Source organism: Protopterus annectens, chromosome 10.part0 (assembly GCF_019279795.1).
Source record: "Protopterus annectens isolate FY-2018-M chromosome 10.part0, PAN1.0, whole genome shotgun sequence".
In the NCBI taxonomy this organism is placed as follows: domain Eukaryota; kingdom Metazoa; phylum Chordata; order Ceratodontiformes; family Protopteridae; genus Protopterus; species Protopterus annectens.
In genome coordinates this window covers 531,700,020-531,713,981 of record NC_056744.1, presented here as the reverse complement: position 1 = coordinate 531,713,981, position 13,962 = coordinate 531,700,020, and the positions used below count along the sequence as shown (strand labels likewise).

Below are 13,962 nucleotides of genomic sequence, written 5' to 3'. Positions count from 1 at the left end.
TCTGCCTTGCACACTTGTCTCAATGCTTCTTACACATTTTTTGATTTCTCAGTACCAAATCTTATGACTTCAGTAATATCCGAAACAATTATTTTCTATATTTCTTTTCAACAACATGCAACATCCTTCACAAATACTAGTTTTTACTTTTTTGCATTTTGCAGACATACCACTTTCTAGCACAGATTCTGCAGGACTGAATAAAATCGGGACAACTCTTTCAGCCATGCTTATAGCCATACCTACTGCAAAACTGAGTTAAAAGTGTGCACTCAGCCTGGCCTCTGTTTCTGATTCACATTCTCACATGGCTCTCTTTCTCATGTCCACTATGTTTACAAAACATTCTCCCTTTATTTCTCATTCTGTCTTGTTACTTGACTCCTATTTTATTTTACACAAGTTTCTCAAATAATTCTTTTATCTGATGGCTAGTAATTTTGTTTGCTCTGCAAAGCTTTTTAAAAAGATAGGTTTGTTCACTTTAATAATTATGTTGTTTGTTTCATCATTACCTACACCACAAATTATTCTCCTAGTAAAGAATCCCACAAATGACACAATTCACATTATTTGGCTCCACAGTTCAGCTCAGTAACACATGCATCTATTATTTCCGAATGATCCTATGGTCCTGTAAAGTAAAAAGGGACAAAATGGTTAATTATTTCTAATCTAGACTAATAATAATTACTGAATTTATCTCCAGCAGCTGCAGAATATATTTTATAGTTTCTTCCACATCAACACACAGGGATGTACATGCTATTTCTCCTCAGAACTGTTTTAGTTAATCCACATTGTTGCAATGAGGAATAACACATTTCTAATTTTCTGCAGAATGTGCCTAAAATATAAGAGTTCTAGTGAGGTACACAAGTCATATCTCCACTGTGAATTATACTTCTCTAGATTCAGACATAGAGACTTATTGACAGCAAACATATTTAATTACTTCTGCATGCAAAGTACTTTGTTTCAGGCAGATATTTTAACACTCTGATATCAAGTCATGTCTGAAGGCTTAGTAAGTAACAGAGAAGAGAGATGTGGTATAACTTCACTTAGGTCTATATTCATCTCAATTATCTAAAATGCCTGTATTTCATATGTGAAGTGAAAATCACTTTACCAAGCTCATTAGCATTAAAAGTATATACAGCAGCAAGCTTACCTACAACCATGTGAGGGGGGCATCCCCACCTTAATTATACCAACTCAAAATTCTCATAAAAATACAATATTTTCCCTCCTCTCTGTTTGCACAGACAGTTTGTATATTTAAGTAAAGCATTTAAGGATAAACCCCCATCTCTCTGCAGAAATACTTAAAGATCCTTTAATTTTCAAACAAGAGTTGCACAGCTTTTAATCGGTCCCGCAAACTTTTATAATACACAGTTGAAGTATTCAAGTTAAAATTTTTAAGAACATAAAAATGTTTCTCTTATCTAATAGCTCCAGTTTTTCAAACACAAACATCCTCATAACATAAAAACAGAAATAAAACAAAAATCAAACAAATCATGCAAAACACTGCATGCCATGCCCCAGTATTTTCAAATATAACACGATAGCGAGTCTATATTATAAGATTGATGGCTGAAAACATCGAACACCTTATGGTCGATACCATATGGTCGATGTCTTTAAACACCAAACTTATAAAAACAACAACAACAACAAAAAAAAGAAAAAAGTACCCTAACAGGTTTAAGCAGGGGGGGCTTGCCCCACACCCCCCACTACTTAAATATACCAACTCCAAGACCACACAACATTGCAGTAAACGGAAATCTCCCCTTACGGAGATTTCCGTTTACACATTCGATGTGCGCTTTCGCTGTTCTTGTGTAGATAATATCAGCTTCGATATTGTCAGCTTTCAAGAATATAATATAGACTCCACGATAGCTGCATATCCATAACCACAACAACCAGAGACTCTGTTGAGATTCTAACCATAATACAGTTTGAAAAGGAGTTAATTATAATGTTTGTCGATATAAAATGCTTACAGTAAGAAAGAATACAACATCAAAATGCAGCATTCCTCTACTTCAAAAGATGGGTAAACAGAATGGAGAAAATTTGCTAGGACAAAGCACAGTATATCCCAAGCTATCAGTAATAAAAGTGAAAAGTATTAGAGGACAGTACACACTTAAATTCTACTTTGCTTAAAAGTCAATGATTAATGTGAAAAAGTATAACAAACATGAATAAAACAGTGAAATAGAGTCAAACACAACCCACTATGACTTAAATCATTTCCAAATGATAGAAAGGACACTTAACTGTAAGTAAATTGGTGACCCTCCAAATTGCCCGAAGGTGTGTGCGCTGCATATGAAAAAGTGTGTGTGTGAGTGCATCCTGCGATGGCCGACTACACCATCTGGGGTAACTTTCTCTGCTTTGCACTGATTCAGTGCCAGGATAGGATCTAGCTCCCCAGTGACTCTGAATTGAATTAAGCAGATAACAAATGAATGAATGAATGAATGAACAGACATATAAAAATAAAGCACAGCTTGCCTCTTAAAACTTTAAAAGATTAGAATCATAAACATACAATAAACAGTAAACTTTCTTTCAGCTTTTCCCGGTTAGGGGTCGCCACAACGGAACTCCGGTCTGCTAATGGTTGGCAGTGGATTTTTATGGTGCCACGTTGCCAGCCCAACGCTCAACCATCAAAGAAGGCACATCCATTCATGCACGCACCCACCTGCATGTCTTTAAATGTCATTCAACCATGGGGAGGACATGAAGACTCCATACAGAAGGAGATCCAGCCGAGAATCGAGCGGGAGAACCTCTTGCTGTAAGGCGACAACACTAACCGCTGCACCACCGCGGCACTATATAAACATACAATAAACAGTAAATATTAAAAATAAGGCACTGTATACAAAGTACCAAAAATGGTTATACACATCGTCATTTCATGAAGTAGAAAATAAAATAAAGAAAATTATATTGAGGAACATGACTACTACAGAAAAAATGCTGTTTTACTGTAATGAAAAAAACACTGTCAACATCTATTGTTTTAACTAAACTCAGTAGAAGGGACAACTACAAAACTAGACACTATCTTACTTTGTGAAATGTTAAAAAGTAAGCAATTTAACAATTTTTAACTAACAGCAATGAGAATTCCTTTATTTCAAATAAAAATTAAACAGTACATTTTCTAAGCATAATAATACCCTTTAGGATGGGTAGTGCTGGGGAATATTGGACTACAAAGAAGAAATAGGGAATGCTCCATCTATGGCTCACGCCTGAGAACACCTCAGAACAGTCTGCTATTGTTCAAAACCATCCACTTGTCAGGTATAGTTACTTACTTGAATTCTAAACACTATCTTGACATAGTGCACATAGATCATACACTACATGTCCAGACAATGCCCATCTTTTCATTCCTTAACAAAATGGTATCCCAAACATTCCTATCCTCAGTTTGCTCATTTACATATTACAGGTATTGCACTGTTACATAATCAATCATTATTGTGATTCTACATTAATTTCTCCTGTTTCTAAATTATGGAGAAGAAAGTTATGTACTTAAAATAATGATGGATCTTTATGATGCAGGTTCATCCTATTCCATCCCCTAGGACTAGTAGCCACCAGCACAAGGAAGTTTCACATCTAAAACTTTGTCAGGCTCCTCCTCTACTTCCATGATGCTTTTAAATTCCTCTCTTTTCCAGCTCTCTAATGTGCCCCAGACAGCAAACCCTAATATACACAGCCAAAATAAGCATAACAAACAACCATATTAAAGACCACATTCTTCTAGGCCTTTCTATGAACAGGGGAAGGAGGGTGGGACTGTTCAAGTGAATGGACATGGACCAAGAAGATCTGTCATTATGTTAGGTACAGAACTTTCAAGTTACATGATCCAGTCCAACCACTTCAACCCATGGGACAGAATCCAAATCCAAATCTATTGGGTGGTATTAGGAGAGGACAATGCAGGCAACAGTATCACCCAAAGGCACATGTGGTCCTTCAGATCACATTCAGTTGATAGTGTCTTGCAAATGTGTGCAGCGAACCCCATGTTGTGGTAGCACAAATAATAACCTACAAGGCATTTTTTTAAAGAATGCCTGTGAGGTAGCCACTATTCTAGCAAAATGTTCCTTTGTTTTAGTCTGCCATTCTTTTTCCATAGTTTTAATTACAGAAAATAATGCCATCCAAAAGCCATCTAGACAACATGCCTTCAGAAACTTTTTGGCTTAATCTGTGCTATGCATAAAAATTCAAATCTCATCAACTTTTCTGAATGTCTTTGTTCTCTCCAGACAGAAACATAACTGTCAGTGGAAGTTTAAGCAGTATAACAATCCTTTACTGGTAAAATGATTGACTGGTTTAGATTCATATCTGTGGCTACCTGAGGCATAAATTGTTAGTCATCAAGAACACTCTGTTGTTATGGAATATGAGTATTGTAATTTGGATATTAAAGCCTGTGGTTCTGAAATCCACCTGGCTAAAGTGATACCTACAAGAAATAGGGTGTTCCGCTACAAAAACTTTACCTCTGCTTTAGAAGTTGGGTCAAAGCAAAGTAATGTCAGTTTTTCCAGTATGAAATTCATATGTCATAGTAAGACTGTCTCTTTGATCATAGACCTAAGCAAGAAAATTCATTTGAGAAAAGCCTTATTATATACTTTCAAGAAGGCTAAGCAAGACTGAATCCCAAATAAGAAAATGTAAATAGCTGCTAAACACACTTTTAATGAAAATATACTTACCATAACAATAGATCCATGTTGTCTTATTTTCATCTGATTCAGCATATGGGATGTTGGATCTGGTTAGATCTGACTCCTCACCTAACCACAATTTCCTCCTCCTAGCTGATTTACCTCAGATTGAGTTCACTGAATGATTCCAAATGGACTCTAATAATTGCAGGAAGTTATAAAGAAAAGAGATATTGAAACATTATCCATTGTAGAGGAAAGTGAAACAAGAGGGAGATAGACATGGTCCCATCAAGGCCTGATCGAGCCCCAGAAGATGAATAAAAATGGCAATTTGGAAGGAGGAATGAAGGAGAGGAACCGAACCAGATGAAAATAAGACAACAGGGATCATCATTATGGTAATCACATACATTTCTTATCAGATGTTATCTATTTTGATATGATTCAACATGTGGGACAGATTCCCAAGCTACTCAAAAGGGTCCTGGGTGGACTCAAGGAAAGACATTCCCGAGAATGGCAAAGCCAATGGATGTGCAAGCTCTAAACTGCTCATCCAATTTATAATAAGATATAAAAGTATGAGTTGTGGACCAAGTCACTGCTGCACATGTATCACTGAGAGGTACTCTTTTTACAAATATTGTTGAAGTTGCCATTGCTCTAGTAGAGTAAGCCTTAGGTTTAGAATGTAAAGGCAGCCCTTTTGTATTATAAACAAAAGAAATGCAATTTGCTAGCCCTCTAGAACGTGTAACTAGGGATACATGTCATCCTAATTTTGGAAAAGGATACAAATAGATGGTCTGATTTTCTAAATTCTATAGTACGATGATAATAGAACCTGAGTTGTCTATGGCCATCTAAGGTATGTAGGATGTGTTCTTACTTGTAAGCAAAGTTTGAAAAGAATACTGGTAAATCAATTTGTTGGTTAAGGTCAAATTCTGATGCCACCTTTGGAAGGAAGGAGGGATTTGTTCTCAGTGAAACTTTGTTCTTGTGGAAATCCTGAATCTGGAACAGCAAAACTGCAGCCAAGTCGAAACTGAATACATCGACACCCGTAGTATGATATATTCAACATAGCAGGAGGTGATATCAGTCATCCAAGCTATGCACCTTCACATACAGGGACATTCCATAGTCAACAGTACATTTATATATATATATATATATATATATATATATATATATATATATATATATATATATACACACACATTATACAGGTCTTGTATATTATGGACATACAGCTGAGTACAATGCAAAAATATAACAAAAATGCAAGTAAAAGAAATAAAAATTAATAACAGTCATGTACAAAACAATAAACAAACTATATTATATTATGTATATTGCTCAGCATTTCCTATTGCAATGTGAAAGAAGAAGCAAAAATACATATCTAATGCAGTCTTCCTTTAATCTAAGCATATGATCTTTGTATATCATACAACTCATTCTACCTGGTATTTAATTAACAGCCCCACACCACTGGTACTTTGATACTATGGTTCACTTCCTTGAAGGAGTACAAAGTGAAACCAAGATGTTTATGGATTAATTTTTTCACATGCCCAGATTTTTTAATTGGGACCTAGACTTTTATTCCTTAGCATGCAGCAACTTAACATTCACTAGCACACAACGTTCTTGCAAGGATGGAAACTACTGCTTCAAATAACCAACATCTGCAATTGAAGCAAATGGCTCACCCATACCTTTTTCTAATAACTTTATTAGTCTCTCATTAACTTTTGACTGTGGGGCAGTACCAAAGCATATGGAGGTTATCTGCCTCAAATACATTAGACAGCCAGCATTTATTGTTTGGTTTAGAACCTTGTGTGTATTGCTTGGAAGGGGTAAAGCGCCATCTGTAAATTAATCTCATTTGTTGGATCTTAAATCTTGTCCATTTATTTAACCTACCTTTCGCTGTATAATCAGAAATGCATCTTTGAAATCATCAGCTAGTTTCCCTCACTATCTTCTCCAAATGCTTCTAAAGCCTTAGTGCTCAGTTCAGAAGATGCTATCATTTCAGCCTTCATGGGCTGACAATATATCCCAGTTATATTGAGTCATTAAACTGACACTTGAATGAAGAAAGGTTGGTGAATCACTCATTTGAAGCATGTTGCGATTTGTGAAAATGAAAAGATCTGCATAACTCCTTTGCAAGGGGAACAGAGAAGGTAAAGTATGAGTACTACCTGTTGTATGAGGACATGGCAGCAGCAGGTGGAAGTAGAGAATGGAGAGCTCAGAATCATGGTGCTGGTGCTGTGAGTCCAATTGGAGGAAGGAGGATGTTTGTAAGGGTTACTTGATGTGCCTGGCACAAAAAGGCAATGAGGGATCTCTGCACTGCTTCTGTGCCAGTGACTGGACAACATGGGGGAATATGACATTACCATCTGTGCCGAGTTCTGAAGAACAACAGAGGTTGAGGGATGAGGAAAATTACTGTGCATGCCAGAGATGGAACAGTACAGGGATGGGGGATTCACTCATACTGTGTGTGAAAGGAATGAATGGGCTAGAGTCTGGGGATCATAACTTAACAACTTTGTGTTAGGGACTGGCCTGCAAGAGGACAGGGAAAGGAATACATGCATTTTCTGAAAAGGCAGTAATGGAACTAGCGGACTCCACTACATATTCCATATAGAATGTTTGGTGTATACAGAAAAGGTTTCCAATGTACCAAAAGGGATGTTGGTAATTTATTCATCTAATACTACCCAACTCAATTTTGATGGATCAAAGTCACAATGCAGTAACCTGCAACACACAACATATAACTCTTTATGAATGCCCAGGGAGGGTTTTAAATCTGGGTTTTCCTGGTGACAGTCATGCAACAGTGTATCTAATCACCTTGTCATTGCTTATGCTGAAGCAAGTGACCCTGATGAGCATAAATCAAAAAGTATCTGTTGTACTGTCTCACAGCACCTCCTCTGTCCAAGCATCATGGTTCACACTTTTGTATCTAAAATTCATCATACTGGTATGCACTGGTAAAGTTCAGAATTATTCATAGCAGCAAAAAACATTTAAACTGTTGTATAGTTATTCAAGGCAGTTTTCATGAAGGATTGCAGGTTACCCTACTGGGTAGACTGCATTCATACATTATCCAAAGGAAGAAATCTAAAAACAGCATTCTAAAAATATTCAGGGTGGATGCTGAATTACTGTGGAAAATGTATTTACTGCCATATTACCTGTTACAGTGTATTTCTGTACTTCACATAACAGTATTCTGGAGCACAATTTGGCTCAGTCGTCTTTAACTAGCAAACATAGGTGGCCATGGTGGTGCAGCGGTTAGCGTTGCCGCCTCACAGCAAGAGGTTCTCCGGTTCAATTCTCGGATGGAATGCCTTCTGTATAGAGTCTGCATGTCCTCCCTGTGGTCGCGTGGGTTTCCTCTGGGTGCTCCGGTTTCCTCCAACATCCCAAAGACATGCTGTAGGTGGAATGGACACTCTAAATTGGCCCTAGGTGTGAGTGCATGCATGTGTGTGCCTTCTGTGGAAGGTTGGGTGCCGGGCTGGCAACTCGACACTGTAAAACTCCACTGCCAGTCATGAGCAGACAGGTAATCCGCTGTAGCGACCACTAACTGGGAAAAAGATGAAAGAAGAAGAAGGTCTTTAACTAGCAAATATATTGTAAATGAATAAATGAATGAAAACAGTGAGCAAAATATAACATAATATGATGCATAATACATGTTTGGCAATAATTACTTTTGGAAATCAGAAAAATATAACCCTGTAATGCACTTATGTCGTGTCAGAAAAGTGAATAACATGGAGTATTATGAAGAAGATATCCAATCATAATTCTCTGTAGTACATGGAGTTCAGACACAGAAAAAGTGTTGGAATGCTAAGTGCTTTAAAACTTTGAAAGCCGTAATACTGTTAGTGCTGCCACACAATTCTTTATAGTACATGAAGCATCTCTGGTACTTGCCAAGTTTTTAGCACATCAAGATATTCTCAGTTATTAGTGAAAGATTTCTATAAGGTATTTGACATCATTCCAACGCAATTAATCATCACAGGAATGCTGCTAGTATATTTTACATTTAACAGCTTTGGGGAATGGTGGTGCTTACCCGTTTGCTTTGCAGAATGGAGCCTTTCCTCATAGTGAGGGCAGATTCTGATTCTACTGTTTCTGGGGTTCCAGTGAAGGTATCCTGATACATTTTAAACCTGATAGAAGTAAGTCAAAGAAAATGAACAAAAATTATGAAATGTTTCTTTAACCTTCAAACACACCATAGGGAATATATTTCCTTTTCTGTCAATGGATAAAACAAAACTTGTCACACTTTTACTGTTTAGTTAATGAATGGTAATAATCACAACTTAAATTACAGCATTTTAATGACAAATGCAAGGCTTGTGTTCAAGCCTTGTTGCAACAAAATATCTGAGGTCTGTATTCAAAATTACCATGCAGGCTTTACCTGAGTTTCATATGCAGCATGCAGCCTGTAACAATACTTTTTCTTCCCACTAGCAGAGTATTACATTACAAGGTAACACTTTGTATACAGAGTGTGTGTGTGTGTGTGTGTGTGTGTGTGTGTGTGTGTGTGTGTGTGTGTGTGTGTGTGTGTGTGTGTGTGTGTGTGTGTGTGTGTGTGTGCATTGTGCTTGAAATGGAGCATTTCCCAATAAAAATCCATGGCATATTGATTTCACATAGTGTCCTCAACATAAAATAGAGATGGAGTGCCTTTACAAGTCCTCCAAAGCTAGTGGACAGTTGCTCTAAAATATGCATTTAACCAGTTGCACATAGCAGCAAATAGATGCATAGTGCTTAAATTAATCCAATTTAAATTTTAATATATCCATCACTAGAATTTATTTGAATCCATGCCCAGAAAATTTCTCTTGTACCTGTTTTAATATTTGAAACAACTGTTTTATTAATGCAAGTTAAAACTGTGAAAATAGCACATATATATTTTTATAAGCTTGACAACTGTAAGGAATGTGTTAACAGAAGGAATATTTCTGTTAAGGACTTTGCAAAACTGGATAGCATAAATCCAGATCAGTACAAAAATAATCTCAATTCAACTGGCAAAGGCAAAATAGTTCAAGCATGAAAGCATGTTAGTGACTGGAATTATTCTTGGAAAATGTGTTAATTATCACAGCAGCAATAAGATGTAAAAACAATTAACATGGCTGGAAAAATGAATGTTCTTTCAATGAAGAACTTTAAGAATTATGAATCTTATTTTCACACTTTACATATGTATGAGTAAAGTTGCTAGTTCACATAAATGATGTATAAACTTTAACAGGAAACCTGTTCTTTTAAGCTCATTGCTGTCACTGCAAGTCAACAGCTATAACACGGGATGCAGAGGGAGTGAGGAACCATGCTACGGTGTCAACTGGTGATGTGAGATGCAGGAAAAGGAGAAACCATCACTGTAAGTAGTGAGTTTTTGTAAACAATTGAGTATGGTTGCATGTATGATAAAACTCACAAACAGACCTGATACAGGGCTAATATGACAAAAATAAACAAACAAAACTACAGCGGATACATTAAAATCCACTGTCAATACATGTAATACCATTGAAATAGTAAGAAGTTCCATTACCTCAAATACCTTTTCAGAATGAACATGTTTGTGGCGTATGAAAGCATTACAGTCTTACTGCTATTTATGCTCTATAAAAGTGGAGATTTTAGAGTATCGACAATCCTGTTAATTTATTAAGTTAAGGTTGTTTTGCCTGTGATCGTGGAATTATACGTAGAATTTTCCTGCAAAATTATAAGGATGAGAAAGGGGAATATGTTGGAAAACTGGTCTTACAAATAAGGGGATACGAAAGAGATGGGGAAGAATAAACTTCTGTTTAGCAGAGACAAGTGCAGACTGAAAAGAGCTAAGAGTTAGATAAGGAGAAAGAGAAATGCAAATCGAATAGAGAAATGAAAGTAGTAGCTATAGAGTGGCTGGTTTTTTAAACTTGTTTGTCCTTTACCCCATGCATTGCACTGTCTTTAACTAAGAAGTGTAATTAATACAAAATACCATAAACATGACTTATTAAGCCACCAACTTTCTGAAAAATACAGTATATAAGAATGATAAAGTAAAACTCTTAAATAACTAAATGAGCACATAAGTCAAAATACATGTAAACGTTTATAACAGTGTCTGTAGAGCGATATAAAATCCAAGTCTTATCCACCAAGATGGGAAAATGATCATTAAATGATTAGGGCCGACTGTCCGGCATTAAGATAGGTTTTTTTTTTCAATAATTTTTATTTTTGTTTTACAGCATTAAGATAGTTAATAATCATTAAAATGTATATAATTTCTCTAATGAATAACTTTACCTTGAGTTTGAGCACACACAATGAGAGAAACAGAGATACAGAAAAAGAGACACAGAGGCAAAGGAAAGGTACACCTAAGTAGAACCCTACAGAAGGAAATTTCTCTTTTTGCACTTGCGATGTAGGCTTTATTAGTGGTTCAGCAGTTAGTGATGCCGCCTCATTTGGCTTTGTGCCCTGGTTCAGCTCGCCAATTAGGTGTCTTCTGTACATGGTTTGCATAGTTTCCTTGTATTTGCCTGCTACATTAATGAAATACTACTAGAACAAAAATATTGTTAAAACAATAACACAAAACCAAAGGAATGGATAGACATATTTACATACCATGACACGAACTATGTTAATTCAGTCCATCCATATAGAAAATGCACCGATATTCATTAATTCAGCTTCCAAACCATTTTTGAGAGCATTACACAATGACTACTGTAACAATACAAGTCCTTGATAATGCCTCCTGAGAGTGGCTTCCCGTGCTGAAAAACGATAGGTGATATACCTGACAGCATGTATAGGAGCAACTTTCCTTTTGGACTGGTAAGGCCTGATTTGTGGTAGATTCCACAAGGTTCAAAATTTCAGGACGGCCATAGAGGGATATGATTTCCTAAGGCATAAATAACAACAGTGTTGTATTTTCCCAAAACAAGAAAACCAATAGGCAGCACCATATTAAATGAAAGTAATTAGTGTCAGGCTTTTCACATCTCAAAAAAACTACTGGCTCCCCACCCCCTGGCCTTACTCTGTAATGCTGTTAAGTGTCAAAAGGGAATTTTTTTAAGTGAGTAAAGAACACAGGATGTAGGGAATACCAGCACTGTCAAGTTAGATTGATGTTGCCTCATAGAGGGATCGGAGAGTGAACCAGTGCTGCCAGTCTTTAACAGAAACTGAGTGGCTAAAGTTGACAACAGCACTGTATAATAGAGACATGAGGTCTAGCTTAGTGGACAGATATTGGGGTCCCAACTTACAACCCCCAGCTAGCCTGTTGTCACCTGTGGAGATATGGTCGATACTCAATTGTAGATATTGCTACTAGTGTACTATCATTACTTTACAAATCAATCTACACTCTGATGGGGTAAAGCTTCATTGATCCTGCTGGGTCCACCAGCCTCTCCTACTTCTCACAATCCATCTCCATTCTAATGCTACAGCAAGTGCAGAACCTAAGGGCATCTTGGGGATTGTGTCACTGACTCCTTCCACTGAGGGGGTTTCCATTTATGACCTATCACTTAGTATTCCCCCTCCCTTACATTCATCTGCTTTATCTGAAGGCTACACCCCCCTTCCATAGAGCATGTATCCTCACAGGAAATGCCTAGACGAACGGAAATGCCTAGATGAACACCCATCCCTCCATATCAGCAACTCAGATGCCCAAGAGGCTAATCAAATCCAGGTCACCTGGGCTGTAATTAGGGCTTTATCCCTCTAAGTCACAGTGCTGGCAGGTTCAATGGTCCTGTTATGAAAAAAATCTACCCACAATAAAATGTTTCCTGCTATCCAATTTTCCTAGAAAATTGGTTTTCCTCTCATACAGTCTATTCATTTACTCAACTTTACTCCCAAATACTTTTTTCTTCATCCCCAGATATTGTGGGTATTCCTAACTTATACTTAAGCTATAATTTCAGCCTCTTATTGTCAAAACCTTCTAGGTCCCAGACTTTCCTGTATACTTTTGGAGCAAAGCTACCAGAAGTACATATAGTGGTCAGGATTGGTATTTGACATGAATAAAATGTGAAAGGTCAGCTGCTTGTGCATACCAGAAAGAGACAAAGAACAATCCTCCATATTTTAAAGCCCCTTAGTTTTTTTTTTCCTGTTGATATTAGGATGCTTATTATCCCACATGAAACTTAAAAAAAGTTTTTTCAGTTTTAGGGTTAGAGAGTGGGTAGCTAAGGATGAGATCTATCAAGCAAGACAAAAGAATATGGATAAAAGACACATATGGATAGCTGGAGTACTTGTCAAAATTGAAAGTTTTATTTGTGAAAACAAGTAAAACCAGAATTGCTGCAAAATGACAAATGCCACCATTCTTTAGTACTTTCATTAAATTTTAATCTCAAACTTCTTCACAAAGGTTTCTGATAAAGTTTGAGATTAAAATTTAAAAAGCATTTAAGTTTATCTGTGACCAAGAATTATCTTAACTTGGAAAAAGGTGATCAAAAGGCAGTAGAAATTCTGAATTTTTTTTATAGTCGGGTAGGTAACTGCTCATAAATATTTTGATCCCAATGGGGCTAGGCTGTATTTTAGTCTCAGTTAGTGAGAACTCATGGGAAAAAGTAGTTGTGTAAGTTGAACTTACCATAACAGCAGATGTTTGAATGCTCACTGCTGCAGTAGCCTTAACTATATGGGTTATATCCTGCCAGGATATAACAGCCGGCCAGCTTCAAAAGCTTCAGAGAACCTCCCAAGCATCCAAACCGTAAAACAGCTAGAGGTGAGCTGACTAAAAGACAAGTTTGGATGTGAAGTCTTTCAGAGCTTTTCTGCCAGCAGTGAGAGGAAGGCTGAGCCCTGAAAGGACAACACTAGGAGCAACAAAAAATATATGTCCACACCCTGGCAAAATAAATACATAAATAAATAAATAAATAAATAAAAACACCAAAAAACAAGGGGGTGGAGGAAGTGGCTAGTGTAGCAGTGATCTTTCGAACATCTACTGCTATGGTAGGTTTACTCTTAGAACTGTACTGCGCTCATCATACTGACTACTGCTGCAGTAGCCTTAGCTATATGGGTAGACTACCTTAGCTAACTACAGCTGAGT

The 13,962-nt window shown here is 36.9% G+C and overlaps 1 protein-coding gene across 1 annotated transcript in view; it reads right to left on the bottom strand.

The window, feature by feature from the left end:
• Positions 1–13,962, bottom strand: part of RGSL1 (regulator of G protein signaling like 1) — a 1,267,980-nt gene that overhangs the window by 648,746 nt on the left and 605,272 nt on the right. The window contains exons 11-12 of the mRNA XM_044086788.1: positions 8,884–8,983; positions 2,317–2,463 (exon numbers count right to left, since the gene is read on the bottom strand). Of these exons, the coding sequence (XP_043942723.1) occupies positions 2,317–2,463; positions 8,884–8,983 (247 nt within the window). The remainder of the gene's footprint in view (positions 1–2,316; positions 2,464–8,883; positions 8,984–13,962) is intronic.